Source organism: Egretta garzetta, unplaced genomic scaffold (genome assembly GCF_000687185.1).
Source record: "Egretta garzetta isolate BGI_Z169 unplaced genomic scaffold, ASM68718v1 scaffold281, whole genome shotgun sequence".
Taxonomy (NCBI): Eukaryota; Metazoa; Chordata; class Aves; order Pelecaniformes; family Ardeidae; genus Egretta; species Egretta garzetta.
In genome coordinates, this window is record NW_009258674.1 from 356468 (window position 1) to 384338 (window position 27871).

The 27871-nt window shown below is 37.2% G+C and overlaps 1 protein-coding gene across 1 annotated transcript in view; it reads left to right on the forward strand.

Annotated features, from left to right (window-relative positions):
- Positions 1-27871, forward strand: part of ADAMTS19 (ADAM metallopeptidase with thrombospondin type 1 motif 19) — a 152948-nt gene that overhangs the window by 100315 nt on the left and 24762 nt on the right. The window contains exons 12-19 of the mRNA XM_009648858.2: positions 1677-1807; positions 3418-3587; positions 6459-6586; positions 8616-8736; positions 10770-10850; positions 21666-21823; positions 22657-22810; positions 25747-25882. Coding sequence (XP_009647153.1) covers positions 1677-1807; positions 3418-3587; positions 6459-6586; positions 8616-8736; positions 10770-10850; positions 21666-21823; positions 22657-22810; positions 25747-25882 — 1079 coding nt within the window. The remainder of the gene's footprint in view (positions 1-1676; positions 1808-3417; positions 3588-6458; positions 6587-8615; positions 8737-10769; positions 10851-21665; positions 21824-22656; positions 22811-25746; positions 25883-27871) is intronic.

Here is a 27871-nt window from a genome sequence, read left to right on the forward strand (position 1 = left end):
AAAGACTCATTGAGCCCTGTGCCGGGCTACAGGGATGCCTTATTTATGTCTAGCAGTAAAAAACTAAGCAGACATCACTGAGACATCTGAGAGGATTAGAAGGGATTAGTCTTCTTGTTTACTTTATTATATGTCCAAGATGAGCTTCAGATTACACAAATCTCTGGCTTTGTTTTGTTTTACTTATATTTTAGAGATGGAGTATTGTTGTCTTCTGCTCCCCTTAGGATCTTAGGAAGTGATGTAAATGTCATTTGCAAAGCCTGTCCAGCTTGGTTATTTTTTAAGTCAAGGATTTATAAGCAACCCTCAGACTCTACATAAAGCAGATGCGGTCTCTAGAGAAAAATCCATTTTGCCTATTATATCTGAAGGAGTATCTTTAAATAAATATGAGTATTTTTGGTCTGAAACATCCAAAAGCATTACAAAATGTGTTGTTTCTGATTTCAAATTCAAAATAATGATGGAGCCATCCTATGTGAAGACTATTCAAATGTGGTATACTTATGCTATGATTAAAGAGGGAAAATTAGGACCAGCTGATCAGTGAAGACCAGTTTGAAACTGCAGGTGAAGTTTAAGATCACCAGGCAAAGATTTAGCACAGACACTGCAAGTAATGGAAGTGTATTCTAAAAGTGACAAAGGCCTTTACTGACAGCACTAGTGACATGTTTTGTTTTGCTCAAAATCTGAGACTTCTTCATGAACTTTATCCCTTGATAACAGTAATTCACCAATAATTAAGAGTGCAGAGAGAAATGGGTTGAATTACTGAGGTTAATGACATTAAGTGTTCATTGTCTACTTGCAGCCTTATTGCTTTGCAATTGGTGAAATTTCATAATATGTAGTATTCAGCTCGTGTAAGTTGATAAAGTACTAGTTTCTGCAGAGTTAAATTTATACCAGATATGGACATAGTTCACAGAGCATAACAATAGTGATTAGATAGTTTTTGAGTGAGAAATTCCCAGTTGTCCTTGGAAACAATATATGCATACAGGATTATTGAGGTGATGATTTAAAAATGCCAGAAATTCTCTTGACTTTCCCAACACTAGCTTTTTGAGGCTTTCATTCTCTCTTTGAATACAAGTTGTGAATAAAATCTTGATTTTTCTACTACTTGTAGTATATCCTTCTATTGAAATTAAATACCAGATAGTCAATGACAATGCAGTTCCTGCTAGTCATGTGGGAACTGTAATAATGAACCAAACAAGTCCTGAGGATATCCCTGTACACTGTGCTGTGATCATCCATACAGTTCAGAGGGAGGATAATCCCTGCAGTGGGTTTGGGCTGGACCCAAAAGCACTTTCCTAGGCAGTGCCCAGGCTCAAACGAAGGGGACAGCATGATCTGGGGACTGTTTCCAGCAGGCTATTCCAGGAGGTATCCTTTATTGGGAATTAACTTGTGCTTGATCTTGTGAACAAGAGTTGCACTTGCTCCTTGGCCACTGAGCCAGAGGAAGGACTCTGGCTGTTGTATTTACTAGGTCAGAAAAAAAAAAAACTATGCGGAGCAATAGGAAAAAATATATCTGACTCATATGAAAACTATGTATTGAACAAAATCTTTATGTTATGCTTCTCATGTGCTTGTGGAGCAGTGAATTGTTTTGCATGTGCCTTGATTTATTTACTAAGAGCTGAATTTTCACCTAGTGGTGTAAGGCTGGAGAGTGTATCAATCGGACCTCTTTTGCGGAGCATATGGAGGGGGAGTGGAGCACGTGGAGCACTTGTAGCCGTACTTGCAACACTGGAATCAGCAGTCGACAACGCAAATGCCCTGGGTAAGAACAAGTTCAGGTTTCCATTGCTGCTCATAGGAATTTCTGAACAGAATTTAAACCTTGTAAGTACAGAAACCCATTCAGATATAGTTGTCCTATACATAAGCAATTATTTTTTTATAAGTACTGAAAAACACTTAGGATAATAGGGGGTTTATTTATTTATATTATTTATTGTTTTATTATTTGTTTATTGGGGTTTTTTATTGCATGGCAACACTGTTTTTACTCTTTTCTGCTTCTGTCAAAAGCTTAGATAATATTAATGGGAAAATACAACTTTCTTTTTAAGCGCTTCACCTGAAAAAGCAACAGAAAATTAAATTAATGTTTTTTTGATTTGCAGAGTGTCAGTGTGTCGTTCTAGTCTTTTAATTTTTTGCTGGAGAAAATTCACTTCTGTCTCATTTGGAGGGCCAAGCAATTGCAACTTTTACAAAGAGTTCTTTCTACATTCTTCACAGACATTTACACAGAATACCTGGAAACAGCATTTAGATTCCATATCTTGTGAAAATGAAAACCTTGTGCCATTGGGGATAAAGGGAGTTTTACCACTGACTCAAATGGAGTCTGTTTCACCATATCTCAGTGGTCAGCTAAAAGATGCTTTTGTTTTGGTTACTCAGTACCATATCTCCATTTTGTGGGTCATTGATACACCAAGAGAAAAAAAATAAATAGGCAGAGAAGTGGGAACAGAGTCAAGCTGATTAATGAAGACAAGTGTAGAGAAGACTAGACTAGACTAGACTAAACCAGAGGAGAGGAGAGGATTTAGGAAAACAATAGAACAAAAGCGGGAAATGAAGAAAGATGAAAGACAGTGTAACAGATTTGGGGCAACAAATGATGACAGGAAAGACAGAGGGATTAAAAAGGAGAAGTTTGCATGAAGAAATGTGAGGAAAACTTGGACATGACTGTACAAAAGCATGGTACTTTAACAGAAGCCTTAGATATGCAGAATGCTTTCATACTTCCTGCCATCTAAACACCACTTCCAGCTGTATGCCTAAAAGCTATTTTAGAATTTAGGGATGTCTTAATTTCACTTTCATTCATTCATTTTTCCAGGCAAGGTTCCAAATAACTAGCTCCAGTTTCTGCAGCTTACTGTTCTTCTGCATTTGTTCATTAGGACCTGCAAGTACAAGTGGAGCAACCAAAAAGAAACAAAGCATATTGTCTGAACTTTGCAACACCACACTTGCAAAAAAAGGAGAGGTAGCAAATCTGCAGCTGTTACTTCCTTTAGTTGGCACCTTTGGCTCAGTCCAGCTAGAGAAAAATCATCCAAACTATATTAAAACTGCAGTTGAGGTTCTCCTTACTGAACACTCCTACTAGTCCTAGTGCTTCTTCAAGGTCAAGTGTAAATTATGGCTTAGCACCCATGATGATTTATATGTAATGTAACCAGTACAAACAGAAGGCAAACATGTTTTGTTCTGCAACTTTGATTTTTTTGTGGGTGATTTCTTAATGTTATGTGTCAACAAAAAATCTGCTATTTAAATTTAATTTGTGTATAACATAAATAAACCGTGCTGTAAGTTTGACAAAACATTACCAGCAATAAAGCATGATATTTATGCCATCTTTTCTAGTTCAGGCCTTGAAGGAGAATGTCACGGTCCCACAATGCAGTACAGAGTATGTGAAAATCCTTCTTGTCCTGCTGGCGTGCCTGCCTTCAGGGACTGGCAGTGCCAGGCTTTCAGTGTCAGATCCTCATATCAGAAGCACGTGCACCAGTGGCAGGCTGTCATCAATGATGGCAAGTATAAACCATCTCCCACATCCTTATCCTTCTGCTCATACGGCTGACAGCTTGTTGATATGCTTGTTGATTAGGAAAGGTTTCATAAAAACTAAAGCAAACAAACAAACCCCAAGCCCAAGATTTTTGGTAAGTCATTTTTATTTCATAGGGAAGATCTGGTGGTATTTTCACATGCTCTGAAATCTTTTGTCTTATTTTCCTATTGAATTTGTCCTTCTTGATATGTAATGACTACCTTTGGATTAAAATTCAGTATCAGTTTGGTCCTATTTAATCAGAAATGTAGTATGAAGTGACTCAGAAATACAGCTTTCTAGAGGAATGCTACACCATTAAGCATGCATATATCAGCTATACTTCTACCTACAAAGCCAAAAAGACAGTACGGATATTGTGAGCTTCTACTTTTGAGGAAGCAGAGAGCACTTTTAGCTTAACACTTGAGTATTTCACATACCAGTCTTTGATTTTGGCAGAAATCCATATGTAGCGCATACTACAAACTTAGATAAGATTTCTATAAATCCTAACAGCTACTGCATGCAAAGCCATGGCATACTGCATGCATGCTTCAGTGTAACAAACTTGCTTAGATACCATACCATTAAGAACGTGCTCAAGTAGGAGCATAGTAATGTCAAACTTACAGTATGTGCAGTGATAATGTTGGTATAAAATATCAGCAACTAGAAAACAAAACGTTGTACCCAAGTTCTTGCTAGGAATGTGAACGATAGCTGCCCTTCCACTGAATTTTCTCTAAATTATTATTGTAGTTTATTTAATTAAAAAAAAAGAAAAAAAGAAAGCAACAGAAAGACTTCAGTTATGAAAACAGTTAGTTTGAGAAATTAACAAAAGCATAGCAACTGGTGATAAAGAAGAGCCTGGAATGACACAGGAGTACTGTAAGTATGTGTTGCCATATTTTAAGTAGTTCATTACTGATATCTTTATTTAACTCTTGAAACAAATTATCAGAAACCATTAGAAAGCATAGATTTTAAGAGAACTATTTTGCTGAATCCCTAAAAATGTGAATTCATTATGAAGAACTTATTTTAATATATGCCTAGCTAAACAAGGCGTTGTTTTTTCTTCTAAGTCTTTTCTCAAGGTGCCAAAGTGAAAATTTGTGAGACTATTTTCATTAGGCTTGTATGTTAGCTCATGTTCCTAGTAAGAACTCTCTCCAGCTATTTTATAGGTGCTTATCTAGCAAATTAGTTTTGGTTTGGTTTATTGAATTTCATTTTAGCACAGGAACACATGATTTATGTCCTAAGGCAGCAAAAGGTTTCAGCCTGACTTCGAATAATTCAGACATCTGATGAAAAATCTTGACACTTTCCTGTCCCATGCTAAGGAGTATGGATGGTTGCTTTCATCTAACTTTGTTCTGAGACATCCTATTGTCTTGAGGTGTCCCTCAGGAGACACAAAAGTGGACACCAGTTAAAGAAAAAAAATGTTGATACATGCTTAAAGGTCCCAGGGAACTTGAGGATTAAGAAGTATATGCTTAAGAAGTATAACAGGAATGGAGAGGGCACAAAATCAGGCAGAGACTCATGCTTCTCAGCCAGAGATGGCTTGTGTCTGACTGGCTTCACATGTTGGCATAAGAGATCACATCTGTTTGCACCAGTCCCCTAGAGATACCCAGAGGCTGCGTCAATTTTAGTAAATTAAATGTGCCCAGACCACTCTCTGATGTGTAAATCAGCTGGCATTGAAGTCCTGTGTCTGTAATTTTCAACTCTTTTGCACTCTGTAAAGGATGGTGACATCCAAACTGCTTTTTGGAAATGGTCCTTTGCAGGTGGCAATTTCCAGTCTAGACTGAGCCAGTGCTAGTTAGCACAGGCAAAAAAAATGTGGCATAGGCTGCTTTACAGTTCAGCTGTATAGACAGTAGAATTCCAGTGCCCATGAACGTTTCCTGGAACTGTTTAATTTACTAGTAAAAATGTACTCCAGGAATCTAGAAGTCAGTGTGAAGTCAGAGTGGCATAGATTGTGTCCAAGTGAAATCAGCTTCAAGGTCAGGATTGACTTTATCCTTTAAAAAATGTGCAACAGATTTAGGAAGAAGTTCTGAGTCAGTACACTTGCGAATAAAGATATAAAAAATCATGTAATTTTGTACTCAGTTGACCACTGAGAGGACACAGTTTATTTTGTTTGGTATTACTTTGGCAGTGGTGAAGCAAACTTCATTATTTATAAATGATGACCATTAGGAATAAATGGATTCCTAGGATATTATTACTTTTTTATTCTCTTTCAAAATTAGAAATGATTTGCAGAGTGTTTTAGAAATATAGTGGAAAATTGCCTGACCTTGGTAAAGATGTTAGAAAGAATGTGTTCAGTTTTTTGTCTTTTTTTTAAATGTGGACTTTGTAAATCCATGTATTTTTCTTCCCAGGGTGTTTCAGTTACTTAATTTTTTTCTCTTTGACCTGCATAGTTAGAAAATCTGGAAAGTGTTAAGTTTCTTTTTTAACCAGTATTTATGATCTGCCAAATATATAGTAGAATGAAAGTATAGATTACAACCAAAATATTCCAACAGCTGTAATGCGCATATTCTTAATTGCAACAATGAACATGACATGTAGGCCAAGTTTATAGCACCAGTATGCTCTAGCAGGAAAAGCAACTTGAGTTTTTCAAACAACTGAGAAAAGGATCAAAATATTTTTGTTTTCTCTGTATGTAAGATAACTTGTTATGCTAACATAGTTTCATACCACAGAGATAAGCACATACCAGTTTTTAAAATAATATTGATAATAATTTTGTGTTTGTTAAGTGACCTTTTACCAATTTGGTGGGTTTTTCCATCAATTGCTACTACAGAAAAGCCATGTGCCTTATTCTGTTCACCGGCTGGAAAGGATCAACCTGTTCTTCTAACTGAAAAGGTGATGGATGGGACTTCTTGTGGCCAGCATGGGTTAGATGTCTGTGCAGATGGTAGATGCCAGGTATGAATTACTTGTTTTGAACCTGGATATGCGGGCACATGTGTGCAGGTGCACACATTTGTTATGCCTATGTGTTACTTCTCTGATAGCATGTTGCAATATGTGTGACCAAGACTGAATGGCTCTTTTTGTATCATATTAATATATTTTAAGCTAATCTCACTCAGGCAACTGAAGAGTTAGCTTGGGGATTGTGTATCTGTGATGGTAAGGATGCTTGTAACAAACTGCTGCACAGTGGAAAATGAATATAACTGATTTAATCTTCTAAGGGAAGCCTCAACTTTCAACAGATTAGGAAATTTTGCCATAGGCTGTGTGTATATTTGTCTAATTCTGCCTTTTTCAACAGTACCAAAGTTTATGTCTAAATAAACCAAGGCCAAAGGAGCAGAATAACAGACAAATAAAGCTGAGTGCTTATGCCATTCCTGATCGTCAAAATACATATGGTTCATATAAGTTTTTTTGTCGCTTTTATAGTGCCTCATATGGAAACTCTTCTACGTAAAAATCCCACAGGGCTGGGTTTTCTTCTATGTCCACTTCTCATTGCACACATTGAATTCAGTAGGAAAAACAAACTTTAACACAGAAACAGCATTGTTAGATACTGTAATAATAAATTTAAAGATGCATGCATGTATGTATATATGCATACAAATCCATATATGTATGTATAGTTACCCTTTCTCTAGTGACTGAGTGCATGCAACAAGAATATTCTTAATAACTTTGCTGAATTGCTGCTTTAGTTCACCATGTAACAATTACAGATTTAATCACAAAGATGATAATATGGCCTGTTTTTCCTGAAATATGTCATTTGATTTATCATTCACTTTTCACACCTGACTAATAAAGACCAAAAAAAAAAGCCTTAAACCAAACCCACCTGACTAAGACTGAGTTGGCTTCTTAGCATATCAAGGGTCAGAGAGATAGGTGCTAATCAGATATAAAAATCTAATTTGTAAGGTCTTCCACATTTTACCCTGTCTTCTTAAGACAACTCATTAGGAAGAACTTTGGGGACTACAGCTGTAGAGTTAGGTATTTATATCTTGTACGTGTGTCATTTTGGATACACAACTCTTTGCTTATGCTGTATTCAGTATTTTGAAATCTGTATTACTTTTTTAGGTAGAAGAAGTCTAATAAAAATTCTGTGCATAAAGTGAAGTAACAATCTTCATGTGGATGGAAATGGCTCCTCGGTAGACTGTGGTTTCTGTTCTTAAAGGAATCCTTTTTTTTCTCTTTAACCTAGCTTTTATATTCATTACTTATCAAGCAGTCTTGAAGTTTAATTGGTTTTATCAGATGCATTTATACAGTGCACGAGAGTACCCTGTGATGACTTCTCTAGACTTTAAAAGACTTTTGTTTCATATCAAGCCAGCATATGATATTAGCTGTATTTCTATTGTCAAGCTACCACTGATATTTATTGATAGCAATGTGTCTAACATAGTAATGTGGGGGGGCTTGAGTAAACTTAATTTGTTTTAAACTGAATGCTTTTTAGCAAAACACAAATACAGTTTACATCTACATATTCCAGATGTGTTCAGGTCCTATTCAGAATAAGACAGTAGGTTGACATTAGACAGCACTTTAGTATTGTGGGTGTGGCAAAGAACCTCTGGTATTTTGAGAAGAAAGCAGTAGAATTGCACACACTCCAGGCACTGAGCACGGGGGCCTGTGGGATATGTGTTGCGTAGTGGCTCAGAAGTGCCAGAGGTCCCAGGGGGAGGTGGGAATGCGGTTGTGTTCCTCTTGGAGAGTAGCTGGTAGAGTTAGCCAACCATATAGGAAGAGTGAATGTAACAATCTACATAAAATCATGGGGAAAAAAATGGTATGGAAGCGATCTCTGCACACAAACTAGTGCAGCCCTCATTCTGAGCAGGGGTAGATTGTGTTGGTTAGGGCATCTTGTGGAAGGGAGAGATGCCCACTACTAAAGGCAGCTTTATGAAAAACTTAGCCTGTGTCTCAATGGCTTTATTTTCTTCTCCCACAGAAATTTGGCTGTGATGGCATAGTAGGATCTCTGGCTCGTGAAGATCATTGTGGTGTATGCAATGGTAATGGAAAGTCATGCAAAGTTATTAAAGGTGATTTTAACCATACCAGAGGAACAGGTAAGTCTGTTTATTTCAAATATTTAGGAAAACAGTAGCTGTTTGTTTGATTACTTTGACCATTGGGAACTTTAAGAAGTTATACTGCTTCAAATTATGCAGTTCCTCACAAGAACTTCAGATCTACTTTTTTTAAGATAGTAAGTCATTTAAGAGAAGAATGCATTTTTAAACTTAATTGTTACAAATCTATTGCAAATAGTTGAAATTATAAAATTAAGGAATTATCTAATTTATCTTCCATTAAGACACACATTATTTAATAGAAGAGCCTGATTTTTAAAAAGTATGTGAATAAAATTTATATTTTTAGTAAATAAATGAACTGTAAATTCTTACAGTCTTTCATTTAGTGTTCTTCAAAATAAATATCCAAATTATGATGTTACCTAGAGTAATGTCATTAAACCAAGCCAGGCAGTGAGGGAGCATAAAGCCTAATGGTGAAATCTTCTATCTTTTCGTTATTCATAGTTTTACACTAATAATAACATATCATAAAAAGCAAATAGATTTTGTGATGCAGAATGAACATGAGATTATCAAAAACTGGTATGATCTGTTCTTTGACTGAGAATAATTGATTTGCTACAGCACAATAGTGTTGACAGAGTAGAAGACTCAAATCCTAATACTGTGCACCATGCACCATGCATACCTTCTCTCCAAGAAAAGTCTTTTCTTTGAAACAGCATTTGGCCAACTGTTTTCAGCATTTATTTGCCATTATACTTCTTCAGTAGAAAATGTGCAGAATTTCAAGACAGGAAGCAAATCACATAAAAAAATACTGTAATTAGAAGCACACAGTATATCTTTGAAAAATCAAGGACTTCAATGCATTACAGACCAAAGTATAGCACTTAAAAAAAAAAAAAAAAAAAAGGCATAGTCTTGAGATGTTTATGTCTGGCCCTCTCTTAAGCTGAAGATAATGCAGAGCAGGGGTCTCAAACCACGAACGAGTTTGTAGGACTACAAGATCAAAAGCTACAAAGCAGGTGGCTGCCAATACAAATTACAATGTGCCAGCTCTCTTTTATAGCTAGTGTGAATATCTACACAATTTCAAGTTTATTCAGGGTTCTGTGTCAATCCACAATATTGTGCTATAGCACTCTAAATAACTATGTAAGTTATTTTCCTTCTCAAGAAGTTGGACTGTCAGCAATACTTAGAAAGTACTGTTAGCTTGTAAGGAAATTAAAGATTAGTAATGCTGTTTTGCAGCAATTTAATTTTCCTGTTTCAGGATTATTGAAAAGGTGTTGTAAATGCTCAGTATTTTGTTATAGAACATTACAAATCTATGCGGAATAAAAACTTTGTTTACTCTCCACTTTTTCAAGTTCACCTGGATAATCTAAAATATGCTTTTATTTATTTATAATATTCCTGCTTGTGCAGTGTTTTTCACCTGCATTGCCTTTTCACCCCTTTTTACTTAAAACAAATTGTTCAACAGCATGTCTTAGTCCCACACTCTGAGGAAGCAACTGCAATGTAAACCAAATAACTAGTAAGTAGACTCCAAAACTAAAGCTATTCATAACAGGGTTTGAATGTGTTAAAGCAAGAAGAGGGAGATGGAGCACAGAATATTAAAAAAGAAAGCCCAAAAGCAAAAACCAAAAGTGGGAGGTTGTTTGGGTTTTAATGCTGTATTGTTTGTCCCTACATGCCCAGTGAGGTTTGAATTCTTATATGGTCGCCTGGTGGTGATGATGACACTAAATGACTTGGTCAGAGACAACTTCATCTGCTCCAGTCACAACCTCCCCAGCCTCACTAGTTCTTGTTATGTTTTATTTTGCTATATTCTTTTAATTGTATATCATGGTATATATATTACACTTAAAGCAAAGTTTCATATCTTGTTTCAACATTTTGCAAGACTGCTCAAACCACTGCTATATAAATTATAACTTGTTACATTTAAAAGGTGAAATAGGAGAGAAGAAATGAAAAAACCATGCAAGATCTACTTTTCTGTGCTTTTGTATTTAACTTGGGACATCTGGTCTCATGTCTAGGTTATGTGGAAGCTTTGGTGATACCTGCAGGAGCAAGGAGAATCAAAGTTGTGGAAGAAAAACCAGCTCACAGTTATTTAGGTAAATGTCTTACATTTTAGTATTCATGTCTTGTTTTGGTCAGCAATGCAGAGTGCTAGCTAAACATGGTTTTGTGATTAAACAAAACTCTGAGTGGAAAAAGAAAAAAACCTGTGATAAATACTGCTAAAGAAATTTTAGTAGAAATAACAAAATAAAAGAATGGTTATAGCACCATATAGGTTTTATTTTGAACTTTTTTCTCATCTCATTTGGTTTAGAGAATGTTTCAAAGAATGCATGTAAATGATTTAAGAAAAATTCTGCATACTTTACCTTCAACATTTTCAATTTTTCATATGGAAAGTGCTAAAGAAAATACTTCATGTTAAAACTAATGAACAGAGTTGTGTGCTGGAACATGGAATAATTTGCGCTCAGACAACAAATAAATGACAGTGTCCAACTTAGCACCTATGAAGTCAAACAAGAGTTCTAAAATCAGACTAAGAAAGCAGAAAAGTATTTCTTTGCATTGTTTTGAACTGCCTGAATGTTATAACGCGCAAATTTAATTACCATGGGTTTTTTTAGTTTTTTCCATTTCTGTGAAACTCTTTCATTGAAAAAAAAGTTTTTCACTTCTAATGAGTTCTGAAGCTGTTGTGTAGGAGAGTATAACTTGTTACTATTATTGTTACAGGGTTTAAGTGAACATATGAAATATCATAATTGGTACGATTCCATGCACCGCTTAAATTTAAATTGAGAGAGACTTAGTATGAGAAACAGGACAATGAAATGAAAAATTCCCTGGTTTGATCACTGTTCTTAGTTCTGCTTATAAGTAATATTTACATTTTAAGCAATTTTTTACCTGAGTGTTCCCAGTACGTCAACTGAGAGAATGTTGAAGGTGGTGAATCTTAATTATGACAGCTTAAGTTTATCACGGGGTCTGCACCTGCCCTGTTAAGATATCACAGGAGGTTTAGAGACTTGGATTATTTCATTGTTCCCCAGTGGACCATGGAGATGGATATGTAAGAGTGTCAAATCAATAACTGAAGAATTATTGACATATTTTCTAAATTTTCCCAAGTTTTTTTTTCCCTCTGTGTCTACTCTGTTAGCATACATGGACAACAGAAATACTACTATTCTTTATTTTTAAAATAATGCAAAAATAAATAAATCTTGGAATTGTATTTAGGGAAATTAATTCCTTTTTCATGAGTAGCAAACTGATTCAAGTGTAAAGCTTTTTATGCCCATGAAATAATGTCAGTCATGCTGCTTATTTTTGAAAGATAATAATTAGTCAGCTCTTAATTGCTTGTCACTTTAATTTTACTTTTATTAATTTCACTACTGTCAGTCTAAATGAGGATCAGCAAGTATTTCTTTGTCATATTTTTTTGTTAAGCCTTTATGGTGAAGCAGGAACAGGTCTTCTATAGTATTTTGAATTAAACCTTGTGTTGTTGTGTCTTTTTTTCTTTTTTTTTACTAGCAGAAGGTATTTAAACTTTCTTCATTTACAGAAGATTTATTCTGAAAGCATAAAAATCTGAATTGAAAAGGAGTAACATTTTGAATAAGAATATTTTTGAACAGGAGTAACAAATTGAAAGTTTGGGGGGGGAAGGCATAGATCTTTCATTTTAGAAACAATATTCTTCAAAATACTCTGATTAAAAATGTGAAATATAATACAGATTAAATTCTCCTGTGTTTATGATTTGGTTTTTATCTTTACAGGTCTGTATGCTAATTTTGTGTTGCATGGTACTTTACTTTCTGCATTTTTGGACTTGAAATGAGTTAATACAGGGCAACATGTTTTCTGTTTTGCTAATTGTCATATACCCATTTTAGGATTTTTTAAATAGTATAGCTCTTCATATAATTAATAGTTGTGTAATCAGATTTAGGTGTAAAAACAATTTAATCCAGTGTACATTAAGAGCTGTGGCTTACAAAGTAGAAGCTAATTTAAACCGGGAGATTTGATCCCTGTTGTACAGCACAGATAAAGTACAGAGGTAGTCAAAATGAAACACCCGTCTCTGGATTTACTTGGTGGTCAAGGCAGCATCACTATGATCTGGAAGCTGTGATGATGTTGCTGAAGTGATTAGTAAAAATACAACCCACATCAATAGCATCATGGGGTGATTGTGCTGTTGAAGCAAATCTTCAGAGGAGTTCTTCCTGAATACCTCAGATACCCTCTTATCTGAGGTATAGCAACATACACCACAGTAACAGGAGCTGTGGCATCCTAGGAGAAGAGATAAGGTATAACTTGCAACTGCATTTACTGAATTGATGGATCTGCCCTGCCTCTTCTCCGCTATGGGGAGATAGGAGCAGTGATAGAATCATAGAATCATAGAATGTTTTGGGTTGGAAGGGACCACTAGAGGTCATCGAGTCCAACCCCCCTGCAGTCAGCAGGGACACCGCCAACTAGATCAGGTTGCTCAGAGCCCCATCCAACCTGGCCTTGAATGTTTCCAGGGATGGGGCCTCCACTACCTCTCTGGGCAACCTGTTCCAGTGGTTTACCACCCTCATTGTAAAGAATTTTTTCCTTATATCTAGCCTAAACCTACCCCGATTTAGTTTAAAACCATTACCCCTTGTCCTAACGCAGCTGGCCCTACTAAAAAGGTTTTCCCCCTCTTTCCTATAGGCCCCCTTTAGGTACTGAAAGGCCGCAATCAGGTCTCCCCGCAGCCTTCTTTTCTCTAGACTGAACAAGCCCAACTCTCTCAGCCTGTCCTCATAGGAGAGGTGCTCCAGCCCTCGGATCATTTTAGTAGCCCTCTTCTGGACCCGCTCCAACACTTCCATGTCCTTCTTGTGCTGAGGGCTCCAGAGCTGGACGCAGTACTCTAGGTGAGGTCTCACCAGAGCTGAGTAGAGGGGCAGAATTACCTCCCTCGACCTGCTGGCCACGCTCCTCCTGATGCAGCCCAGAGTACGGTTGGCCTTCTGGGCTGCCAGGGCACATTGCCGGCTCATGTCCAGCTTTTTATCCACCAGCACCCCCAAGTCCCTCTCGGCAGGGCTGCTCTCAATCCTTTCTCCCCCCAGGCTGTATTGATACTGGGGGGTACCCCATCCCAGGTGCAGGTGATACAGCCAAACATCAGGTATTCCTCTCTACAGAATTTATATGAGAAAATGCATGAGAGATTGTGATTCTTCTTTCATCACTAGACTATTCAAGAATAGAAATTATTTGTAGCAGTATAGAGGGGGACAAAGTGTTTACTTAGTTTGAGAATATTTCCTAAAGCATATACTTACTAATTTTGGAATTAGAATTCATTCTTTTAAGAAAGAATTTTGAGATTTATTCTTAAAGAATAAATTAGCAGTGATAACCTTGTCTGCGCATAACCATATTGACATGAGACTTGGTTCATTGTCAGTTACTTTAAAAAAATGATTGTAAGAACAGCTATAAAAAACTTGTTTCAAGCATTATCTAGATTCCTGTGGCCTAAGATAAATGCTTTTCTGCTGCTAAATTTTCATTTATGTTTGGCAGATGTTAAAATTTTTTTCAAACAAAGTTCTTAATGTAGGATACAAAAAGGAAGTTTACAGTATTTTTGTATAAGAGATACACTAGGCTTTGAGATTAGAGAGCTCATACATGTGACACCTGTATAATGGCACAACAGTTCCAGGCCTTGTAATGAATTAATAAGATTGGTTAATGGTCATTATTCTCAAATATATGATCAAGCTGCTTCAGGGATATAAACCCTTTGGACCTGCAGTTTAACACTTCATGGCATTGTAATTTCCAGTTCTGTTACACGTATCAAGTCCATAGATGTGCATATAAAATATGTTTCCTAGTAAAAAAAAGCATGTTGTACCATATTTTCAGAGCAGAGGGTGTGGGAAAGCAGATGGGGTCTGACAATTAATACAAAATTTTGAATCCCTCATTTCTGACCTGATCCCATAGCAGAGACCAGAGTCCACTGAGACTAAATACGTTTTCCTTTCATATATAGAGGGCCATAGAAGATAGTTAATAACCAACACCTTTTGAAAACATTTTACATCAAGATGAAACAAATGCTCTCTATGTAAAAAACCAGATTGACTGCATAGAGCTGTCTTTGAAAAGCAGCGGTGAATAGATTGAGAGCCTATGGGTAGAAGTTAGGGGCCATCCCAACAAAGGAAACGCAGTGGTTGGTGTTTACTACAGGCTGCCTGACCAAGGGGAGTCTGTTGTCAAAGTGTTCTTGCTTCAACTATAGGAAGCATCATGCTTGCAGGCTCTAATCTTGCTTGGGAACTTCAATAACTTGGCATCTTCTGGAAAAACAACACAGCAAGCTGTAAGCAGTCCAAGAGTTGCTGTGTACCAACACACATGAACTATTTAGAGAAGTCAAGATTTCTGGAAGCCTGAGCTGTAGTGATGATTCTCTGGTGGAACTCACAATCCTGAGGGATATGGGCCAGGTGAAGACTAAAGCCAGAACCCTGAATGTTAGGAGAGCAAACTTCCAGTTACTTAAGGAATTAGTGGATGCAACCCCCTGGGAAACTGCTCTAACGAATAAAGGAGCAGAACAGAGCTGGCAACCTTTTAAGGACATTTTTCATACATCACAAGAGCTGTCAATTCCAACATGTAAGAAATCAGGCAAGGAAGGCAGGAAACTGGCATGGCTGAACAAGGACCTCCTGGTCAAAGTAAAGTGTAAGAAGGAAATGCATAGGCAGTGGAACCAAGGACATGTATCCTGGGAAGAATATAGGGATGCTGCCCAGATGTGTAGGGATGGGATCAGGAAAGCTAGGGCACAGTGGGACCTGAATTTGGCAAGGAATGCAAAGAATAAGAAGGGCTTTGACAGGTACACTGGTCAGAAAAGGACGACTAAAGAATATGTACACACACACCCCCCTGATAATTAAAACAGGAGAACTAAAGACAGTGAACATGGAGAAGGCTGAGGTACCCAACATTTTTTTGCCTCAGTTTCAATGGTAAACACTCTTCCCATATCTCTCAAGTCCCTGAACACCAAGGCAGGGACCAGTGGAATGAAGTTACTCACATCATAGATCAGGTTTGAGACTACCTGAGGAACCTGAACATGCATAAGTCCATGGGACTCAACGAGAAGCATCCAAGAATCCTGAGGGAGTGTTTCACCATTTTTAAAAAGGGTAGTAAGGAGAACCCTGGGAACTACCAACTAGTCAGCCTTCCCTCAGTGCCTGGTAAGATCATGCAACAGGTCCTCCTGGAAGTTATGTCAAAACATGAAAGACAGTGGGGTGATTAGAGACAGCCAACTAATTAGTTGGCAACTAATTAGTTAGGCAACTAATTGCCTCCTGTGATGTAATGATTGCATCAGTGGACAAGGAAAGAGCAACTGATGTCTTCTACTTTGACTTCTGTAAGGCCTCTGATACCATCCCCCAGAACATTCTTGCTGCTAAAGCACAGAGAGATGGGTTTGATGGATGGACTGTTAGGTGGATATCAAATTGGCTGGATGGCTGCATCCAAAGAGTTACAGTCAATGGCTCATTGTCCAGGTAGAAACTGTAATGAGTGGTGTCCCTCAAGGGTCCACACTGGGACCAATACTATTTAGTATCTTGATCAGTGACATAGTGAGATTGAGAGAACCCTCAGCAAGTTTATGGATGACATCAAACTGAGTGGTGCAGTTGATTCACTTGAGGGAAGGGACCAGAGGTACCTTGATGGGCTCAGGAAGTGGGCGCATGTGAACCTCAGGAAGTTCAACAAGGACAAGTGCAAGCTCCTGTGCCTGAGCTGGGGCAATCCTCAGTATCAATACTGATTAGGTGGTGAAACACTTTGGGATACTGTTGGATGAAAAATTGTACGAGACAGCAGTGTGTGCTTTCAGCCCAGAAAGCCAATTGTATCCTGGGCTGCACAAAAAGAAGTGTGGCCTTCAGATCGAGGGAGGTGATTGTCCCCCTTTACTCCCATCTCCTGGGACCCCACCTGGTGTACCACATCCACCTCTGGGGTCCCCAGTGCAAGAAAGACACAGTTAGACACCTGTTAGAGTGGGTCCAGAGGAGGGCCGCAAAAATGATCAGAGGGCTGAACACATCTCCTATGAAGAAAGGCTGAGAGAGTTGGAATTATTCAGCCTGGGGAAGAAAACATTCCAGGGACACCTTGTTGTGGTCTTTCAGTATGTAAAGGGGTCTTATAAGAAAGATGGAGAGAGACTTTTTACCATGGTTTGTAGTAACAGGACAAGGGGCAATGGTTTCAAATGGAAGGAGGGTAGATTTAGACTGGATATAAGGAAGAATTTTTTATGATGAGAGTGGTGAGACACTGGAACAGGTTGCCCAAGAAATTGTGGATCCATCATCCCTGGAAGTGTCCAAGGTCAGATCAGACAGTGCTTTGAGCAATGTGATCTAGTGAAAGGTGCCCTTGCCCATGACAAGGGGTTTGAACTAGACTATCTTTAAATGACCCTTCCAACCCAAACCATTCTATGATTCTGTGAAATATGCATTCTTTAGCATTTGTGATTAAGTTCTATCTTTGGAAGCTGTCACCAATGCATTTGGCACTGTGTAGTTTGTAACAATATAAACTAAACAGACAAGTTCTGGAAACACCTGTGTGAGTTTGAATTATTGTCCAGATGGATGATTGTATTTTTGCATGTATGCATTTTTATGTATGTCAAGTTTCTTTTTAGAAATAAATGTTGCTTGTCTATGTAGAATGATGGAACAGACACGCATAAGTATATATGTACACACCCATACATATATGTACACCCTTAATTAAATATTCCCATGCAATTGTATCTGATACTAAGAGAGCTTATTTTGTAGGTCTGTGGAATAAAAGGGATAAAGGAAGTACAAGTATGTCATCAAAACTATGATTGAAAACAGGTGCCTAAGAAAGCAGACAGATAAATCAGGAATCAATTTCTGAGTTAAAATCAATTTTATGTGTGAGCATTGCAGCACAGCAAGCAAAAGTAGTGCTTACTGATTTTAAGCATAGTCTAGCACTTATTTTTAAGCATAGTCTTAAAAGTCCTTGATTTTCATTAGATTACATGTATGCCCTTCGGTGAGTACTTGTAAATTGTTGCCTTTATTACTGTTTAGCATGGAATGATTGGTACAATTTAGAACAATTAAGCTGGACAGCCTGATTTTTCCTTTCTATTTTCAAGAGTTATTGTGAGAAAATACAAGCAGTGTCTTTTTTTAGACAAATTACATTTGTTGTCCCATCATGTCAAAACATGCATGTTGCTTTCCATATTATCAGCTTCTCATTATTGTGGCAGTAATGACCTTAATACAAGGATTTTCTGGATGCTAATGACCAGTTGGTGTTAATTAGCTTAGGTGATGATGAAATGCTGTCAATGGCTTCCAGCAATATGTAGACCTTTGAATGTGGCACATAATTTGATAGTTATGTTTATAAAACAGAATAGCACCTGTGAACTCATGTTGCTTATTCATTGGTGTTATTCACACATGAATGCAAGAGAGATCTTTACAATCACATCTGTTATTCCAAAAAACCCCACTTCCCAGTTAGTAAATATTGATTATGCATAACAATACTTAAAAGTGAATGGCAGAAATACAATTTTTCTAAATACAACAAAAGTATGTATGCAAAACAGTTAGCAAGAACAGTGAAATTATTATCTATTAGTTTCTCCATATTAGATTTTTCCACTGTAATTTGGGCTTATTAGTAATAGCTGTTAAATGCCTTAACTGTAGCCCTGACTGATTGATTTTGAAATAAATATTTAATTGCTGGAATATGTCATAAACATGTTCCATTTGACAATCTGCTGCATGCCCGCTTGATAGCATTTCTTCTTGGTTTCTCTCCTCTTACTTTAGTTTCCTTAATATCAAAACAGTGATTAGGAAAAGACTGAAGAAGCAGAAGCTAAAGGAAAGTTTGCTGCAGATGATAATATCAAGGCTCATCTTTAGTTACTTTGGAGAAAACAGCAAGGAATTATCAACCTTAAAATGTGACCTTGTAGAAGAAAGGCAATGTCTAATGGGAGTTTCTTCTTATAATAGGAGAAACTATGTATTGAACGTGTCCTCTGTGGTACCACAAACTGAAAATTTAGTTGCTTTCAGCATCTTTAAGTATCTTCCTGTTTAATAAAAAGTTGGAAAAAATACTTTAAATAGAAAACTAAAATAATTTAAATAGTTTCAACAGAAACAATGATACATTATGCCAAATTATATGTAACTTTAGATTATTTGTCGCGGCACCATATATGTAAGGTCAAGACAGAATTGTGTCCATTGTGGGATGATAAATTGAAGTTTTCAAAAAGTTGCTCAGATCTCAGGTCTTAACCATTGGCATGATAACCTGAATGGAAGTGAAACAATTACTTCCTTGACAGAAGATATCTGTGAAGGAACTCTCTTTTAGAATTGAATTTCAGATATTTTTTGTATTCATCAACTTTCTTGAGAAAAATACGAGTCAGGCAAAATGACATTGTTTTGGTACTTTTCTGGAGAGCATGACTAAATTTTGCACAGGACAAAAAGGCAAAATATACAATTCACAAAGATGTCAACTTCCCTTTTATTTTGGTACAAATGCCTTTTTTCTTAACCTCTCCATAAAGTGGCAACTTCAACTTAAATAAAAATTTCAAAGTTAATACAGCAGTGCTGTTTTGCAGTAGTATTGTAGAGTTTTCCATAGAAAACAATAAAAGGATTAGTAAGCACAGATTTATTAAGTAGAGGGCCAGGACCAGGGCACTGTTGCTCTCCACTGAGCACTGGGAGATGCAATAGCAACTCTGAAATGTTGCATCTCTGTAGCTGTGTAGCCTCTTGCACCTCATTAAAATTGGAAGAGTGTATATCCCTGGTACAGTAATTAAAAAATGCATTGCAATCATCACCATATCTTAATTATCATTGTGATGATGGCTATTTTTTTATCTGGAGAGATGCATTTGTAATTAGCTCCCCTGTTTTAGCACTGAAATTCAGGTCTTGGTTGCAGTTGCAGTAGGTTTTCCCAGTCTGAGCTTTCTTCGTCTTTTTAGTTGTGGGTGTATTGCTCAATTTGTTTTATGGCCTGAGAGAGGATACACTTGTGTGCTGAATTTTTTTTTTGTATTGCATTACTTTGGACAGCAAATCCCCCTTTATCGAAGGCTAAGCAGAGTGAGAGTACCTGTGTGGTGTGGAAAAAACCTCAGTGAACTTGCTTACAATAGGCGTGTGAGAGTCAAGAACGGAAGCTGGGCTGCCTGAATCCAAGCCTAGATTTTAGGTTTGAGGATACTCCTTGCTTTGTCTAACCCCAGTGGCTCAAGTGAGGAATCTGAAAGCAGAAAATGCAACATCTGGCATATTACTGTATGCTGGGACTGGGATTCCAGTCCCCTGCACATGTCTGTGTCCTGTGGCACACACGTTCATTTTAAAGACAAGACAAAACAATGCAAAGCCCTCTGCTCTCCAGGGAGAGGACGCTGCTCCATCTGAGCAGCATGACCCGACTGGACCTCGGCACTTTTGAGCACATTTGTTTTGCTTCTGCACTGGGAAGAGGATTGACCCCTACGGTTTAAAAACTAAATGGAACATAATTTACATGAATAATAGAATGTTTAAACCTAAAAACACCAATTTTTAATCTTGTAAAATCACTGGTTATTTTTAGTACAGGGCTGTTCTACAGCGCTAATGGATTTTATAGTCTTAACATTTATTACACAGTGCTGCAGTGATGTCTTACGCAATTGTATTTCTGCCAGTCCATAGACCTGTTGCCGTTGTTTCCCCTAGAAACAAAACATAGCAGTATAAATATGAATAGGAGAGATGATTACAGGAGTGACTCACATTAACTTACAACTTTAAAAAAAGAAATTCTGGACAAGGCTTAAACTGTTGAGGTTCTCTTACAACAGTCTGATGCCAAACATGCAATTTCAACGAAGAGGAATGTGTAAAACTTCTTGTCCAGAAGGTGACTTCAAGTATATTCTACTTCACATGATTATTTCAGACCCAATCTGAACAAAATAAAATAAAATAAAGTAAAATAAAATTACAAATCCTTCACAGAAGAATCTATTCAGTTTACTATAGCAAACTAATGTAAAATCCTGTGTTCTCAATGTATGAAATATCTTACCTGACTTGATGACACTTTTGAATATAAATTAGGCCAACAAGAGGAATGATCCAGCCAAAAAGAATAAGCTTTTCCTGTTTGTTAGAAACATCAAATTATGTGGTTAAATTGTATAAAATAAGTGTTTAGGTAGGATGACAGGAGTATTGTCACATTCTAAAGTGGAGAAAAAGGCAAATGTAGTCATTAGAGGGAAAATAATTCTGAACTAGAATTTTTTTGAAGTTTAAGCCTAATTCCACAAATCTTGAAGAGTATCTTGTGAAAATTTTGTTTCCCATGCCTTTATGGATTATGGAAATGGCTACCCTAGGAATAGAGAATGGTTGTCTTTGCCTTAAATTAATTCAGTGATCAAATTGTGAATTATGCTGGAGCCTGTCAGTCTCTGTAGGCATTAAAACACTAATGTTAACTTAAAGTAATACTAAACACACATGGTTTTGCCAAGCATTCCTTCCAGAAAGTGTTTCTGAAGCATGTTCCAATTGAAATTCATGTATAGTAGGATCCATAAATAACTTTGCAGAGTTGTGTGGTTTCACCTACTTGTTAAGTTATCCAAACAGGAAGTGAAAGGAGGCACAAATCAGTAGTGAACAGACACCTTTTATATTGGTCTTCTTTTATATATTCTGCAGCTCTTCGAGATGCTGGAAAACAGTCAATCAATAGTGACTGGAAGATAGAGCATTCAGGAACATTCAATATTGCTGGGACCACTGTCCATTATGTTCGGAGAGGTCTCTGGGAGAAAATATCAGCCAAAGGTCCCACAACATCACCTTTACATTTACTGGTATGACAATATGGATTGGGTTTTTTTTACCTGATTCCTGTCACATAGTGTGGTAACTAATTTTTTTTTTCCAGGCTCCTGAAGATAATGAGATCAATGTAAGATATAGCTGCTTACACACACACACATATATATATATGTATAAAATCTGCTTATACATATAGATCTGTCAGTGCGCTTCTGAAAACATGCATTTCGATCCAAAAATAATCTTCACATTTTTGAGGCAGGATGGAAGATCTCAGCATTCCTACAAATATCATTAAAAGTCAATGTGCCACTTAAGAGAGATTCAAATTAATATCAGATGGTTTTTATCCTGCCTGACTATAGCACAGCATCACCATTTCAGGATTGCAATCACCAAGTTCTCCATGAAAAAGTAGATCTCTGATGCATTTCAGTGTAGGGGAGGAAGTGTTGATAGCCACCAGAAAGAAAGAGGGAAAGATGATGAGAAAGTACTTCAAATGCAAGAAATTGGCTGGTATAGCTAAAATAGTTTTAAATGTGATGCATCTAGGAAAGACCTCTTCCATTTAAGAGCACTGAAATCACAGGACATAATTGTCCTCCAGACTTCTGGTGAATTTTGTTTGCTTATTTCATGTGGAGGGCTTTTCAACCTTTATGTTAATTATAATAATTTTCCCCATTGTCTTGATTCGGATACTCTCATTAATTTCTTCTACAAAATCCACCGGGAGGGTTGAACAGCTATAGAGCATTAAGTCATTCTGTCACACTTTTCAGGATGATCTCCTCACAGTTTGGAGTTTGTCTTCCACAGTGTCTGTGTACGTAGGTAGGTTTTCCTTCTCTTTATCTTGCAGGTGCTGCTCTTCCATGACCAGAGCTATGGTCTACACTATGAATACACAATCCCACTGGATCCTCTTCCCGAGAACCAGAGCTCTAAGGTACCAGAGCCTCTCTTCATGTGGACTCATTCTGGCTGGGAAGACTGTGATGCTGTATGTGGAGGAGGTAAAATAAAAGAAAAATGTACAAACACACATACATGTATATATTAAAAATGCATATGTATATACAGTAAGTATGTACATACACAGTACATCTATGTGTCTGCATACAATATGTATATACATGTATATGCGCTCTGTGTGTGATATATCTCTATGAAAACATGCAGCGTGTTAATTAAGACTGATGGTCTGTGTTGTTTATTTAATAGTAATATCCTCATTGTGGCTTGTACATTGGTGGACATTCTTCAGCCTCATGCTTCCTGGTTATATTAAAAGAATAGAGGTAACTCTAGGAGAAGATTAAAACTAATTAAAGTAAGTAGAAAAAGATAGTGAAGTAGTAATGGAATAAAATCTAGATTAACAAAGCAAATTCAGGACACAGTTTCCAAGAAGAAATACAAGTGCAAGAGCTAGAACAAGAATAGAAAGTCCATACGCATTCCATTCTGTATTTGGAACCATTGAAGATAAATGATCTGTAAAAGACATTGCAAACTACAGAAATGCTGAACCCCAATCTCAGAACAAATATGTACAGTTAGTAGCATAAGTTGAGGATGGTCCAGAAACATATGGAACAAATATTACAACAGCAGATTTTAGCATGCTGATGTGATATTTTTCCTATGTTTATGTTTATAAACCAAAAAAAATGTGAATTTGGAAGAACAAAATACAGATGTGAAAACAAATATTGGAACATGAACAGTATTGCTGTAAAAATACCCTTTAAAATTGCTGTTTAGAAGCTGGTTATTCAAATAGGCAATTGCACTGAAGAAACACCTGGGAGTTTTTTTAATGAATGCCACCTATAGAGATCTGTTCATACCTTGTGCAATTAGTCAGACCTACACTGTGAATACCATATTGATTTTTGAAACCTGTCTTTCCTGCTTATAACCTCGATAGTCATGGTTGCTCTCATCAGCAGTTCTGAAAACTGCAGTGTACCTTGTGATTGAATAAGAGGGCCTGGAAACACTTTGCTTTCTCATAACAGCAGCATAAGGAACACCATGTTCTAGCTCCTTTGACTCTGTGAACAGTCCTGGTGTCATGACAGATTACTGTAGTTTCCACAAACATGCTTTTTGTGGTTTGGTAAGAAAGCTTCTTCTCTGAAGGTATTTTCTACGTGGTGCTAGCAGCATCCTCTGTTTCTTACTAGTGCATTCATGTTCACTTGGAGTATTCCTGCTCTTTACAGTTTCCTGAATTATTTTTAGAATCATTTTAATGCTGCCACAATCGCTCAATATTAAATCTTTCAATATCTAAGGTAACCAGTCATCTGGACTAGTCTTAAAACACGGTATGTCGGTAATTTATTCTACACTAATGCTTAATTAAATATTTAAGCGTTTTACTGTAATGTTTATTTATAATATTTTTCTGTTGTAACTGGCCTTCATTTTTTGTTATTGTCTAAAATAGTTTAGTTAATGCAAAGTGCCATAAAAGGTATTTTTATTACAAATATTCTGAAGTACAAGTGAAAGATTTTTCTTACTTTAGACAAAACCATTTTAACTGTTCTTTTAGTTCTTGGCTTAACTATGAAGCAATAATGAAATTAAAATGCTACAGCTTGTACCCTCTGTAAATATTTGTGTTTCAATTTTTAACATCAATATTTTGATGAATCTGGTTAAAGAATATAACAATTACCGGTAGTTTTGCTTACATGTTTAAAGTGTATGTCAGGATGAAACTATTGATGAAACCATGTGGTTTTGTGCATGCTTATATACGTAACAGGTCTGCGACCTCCTGTGTTGCAGAAAAGCTTTCTTTGTGTGGGATAGAATATGAATACCTAGATGTATATGTAAATGCAGAAGGAATTGTCAAACATTTAAAATGCTGTATATGATAGATTAGTTGCATGTGCTGTCATGTACACAAGGGCCATGTAACACGTCAGCCGTAGTCACACACGTAATGCACATTTATAACATAACTGCTCCATCCACCCGCAGACTTCTGACTGCTGGTGAACATTGCGTGCTTAAGCCTGCCCCGCTCCGGCACGCGCCCTGTTTGTTCGTAAGTTTCCAGACAGAAACAGGGTGTTACAGCACACCCATAGGAACAAATGGTTAGGAACCTATTTCCTACTGATTGAAGTCTTCAATTCAAGGATTACTAGTTTTCTAAAAATTGGGCTCCAGCCTAATTACAATTTACTGCTTCCACTAGTTATTATGTTTTAAATACTAATTTCGAATGCTTTCAGCTTCAAGAGACACCAGGCTCCCACCCACCCTTCAGGGCAAGGTTTCTGAACAGAACAGGCACTAGGTCTCTGCAGACAGTACCCAGCTTCCTAAATGATCACCCTACAGATCAGGTCAGTTACGTGGCCTCTTTAGTTCATGGGGAATAAATAGTGCAGGCTCATTAGTGAAGATCTGCATGTGCCGATTCCCTTTTGCTGAATGCTGGCCACTCCTGCCAGGATCCTGCTAAACCAGGCAGAACTACTACACTCCAGCAATACAGAGAAGCAGGACCTGTCATTTCTTTCCTTATTTTGTATGGTAATGAACAGACATAATTTCTATGTAATTTTTTTGCAAGCTTTTCTCAGTGTTGGGTTCTCAGCGACTGAGAAAAAAAAAATATTCCAGTAAGACTAAGGTTTTGGCTATAAGTAGTTACAGGAATAAAGCAGCAAAACTCTGTTGATAGTGGTGTGCAAACATTGGATTAGAAAATCACATTGTTCCCTACAAACTTTAATATCTATCTTGGGCTCTGTTAGCTTTGATTTTCTTCTGAGATTTTACACTTGTACAGGTTTTACAGTTATTTTAGCCAAACTGTACATGAAGCAGCTGTATCTGTAAAGATACCTTTGTCCTTCCTTTTTTAACAATGTGGCATATTCTTGGTTTCCCCACATACCTGCTTTTTTTTTTTCACTAGGTGAAAGAAAGACAACAGTTTCTTGCACAAAGATTATGAACAAGAATATCAGTCTTGTGGACAGCAAGAAGTGCAAATATTTAACGAAACCTGAACCACAGATCCGCAAGTGCAATGAGCAGCCGTGCCAGACCAGGTAACAGTGATTTCATTAAACTGAACTGTAATATCTAGATGTCAAAAATTACTGCCTCTGTCAATGAATGTGCAGTAAATACATACATCCAAAAGGTTATAATGCAAAATGTAAGGAAAATGGAAGTAATGGCTGTTGTTTCTCCCAAGTTTTAATGAAAGGGAACCCTTAAGCACGTGCCTAAATCAATTCTTATTCAATAAAACAGCTCATTACTTTCCGTAGGAAGACTTCTCACAGACTGATGCATGCTGCAAAATTGAAATCTAAATGCTGTTATATAAAGACGGATTTAATCCCATGCTTTTAATTAATCACATATTTTAGTGGTTTGTTCAATCCAGGCTTCGCTCCTTTAAAAGCTTTCAGTAACCCCTGGGTGTACTAAGCAGCAAATAAAGAAATAAATAAATATCTGTTAATCAGATTTTCTACGCTGATGCAACTTGAAGTATAAAGAGCCTTCCCCTCATTCCTCTCCTCCCTCTCCCCCATCCCTTTGTGTGTGGATCAATAGGGAGACCTGGACTCTGAGGCTGGAATGGTGGAAGAAGCAGGAGGAGCTTTTTTCCTCTGAATTTCGCCCGGGGAAGCAGCTGCAGCATGCAGCCTGTGCCTTGTAAAGCCCACCCTTATTTGGTGTCCCTGCAGCCAAGCTGTCAGCCTGGTCCTTGCACTGGCTGTCCAGGCTGTCACAATGACCCATTTCAGAGTCTGTCATCCTGCTTCCAAATGGCAGCTAAGAATTATGACTAAGCCCCCAGGTATTGTGTAGACTTGGGTAAATACCTGCCACCTTTCAAGGGAGGGAAGAGCAGCTAGCAAGAGTTGGCTGGCGTCCCCAGGATTATGCACTGGGATAGATCTACTGCAGTCATCTGGAGGAGGGGCAGTTGGTGTTTTTAAGGAAAACAATGAAGAATAAATAAAATGCAAATATTCTTGAAGAAAGCATGTAAAATGAACCAGAAGACATAGCTTTCTTGGAATGGCTGAAATACTGAAATTGATAAAATGCAATTTAAGGTACATTTTAAGTAAGACCAAACCACTGAGGATTGGACTTCCCCAGACTAGGGCATTACACCTTGGAGGGGTTATTTGTATTTCATTATAAACGTGCTTGAGCAGATCTTTATTTTATTTTATTAACATCACTTAATGGATGGAAATAGAAGAGTCTGAGGCATTGTCAACCATATATTTTCAATGTTTTTCCAACTTATTAAATGAAATATTTTAAGCATTGGTAATTGCTACTCAGAGACGTTTTGCTGAGAAATATAGAAAGATATCATGATCCTTAACCTGTATATCCAGGGTTTAATACAGTATTAGTGATTCTTACAAAGCAAATACTGTTACCTTTCAACAGAAATGTAACTAAAGCATATGCTTGCAAAACTAGTTGTTTGTTATTGGCATTTGAAGAAGTATCTTAAACTCTATTGCATTATCTTGACAGGCTGTGATTTGTAAATTAAGTCTCAGGACTGATAGTAAAATACCCTAGTTAGATATTTTATTTTCTTACAACAAATGCATGACAGAAGGTTGGAACAGGTTTGTTAAATCTGTTTCCTAAAATCTCTCCCTTGCAGTCTAAGTCTCCTGGGATACACCTCTGTACTGACTGCATCAGCAGCAGAGCTGTTTGATTTTTCAGGGCACATGGCCGTAGTCTGGAGCTACAGAACATTTAGGGAAAATTATGTTCTAGAACAATAGCTCTCCAGGTAAGGCCTGGACCCAAAGAACATGAAGAAGTCTGAGCTTTTATATTTCCTCCAGAGCAATGAGCCTTTCATGCAGGAGTGACTCTATAGTGCAACTATTTTCAAAGACTGCTGAACTTTACATGCATGGTGTGCACATAGACGGTCAGATAGATAGAGAGTAAGAGACAAGCTGACCAGTGACCTGTCATCTTTAAAATGTGTGTATATGTTGGAGCTTTTCTAACTGGAATTATAATGAGAGGACAGTACT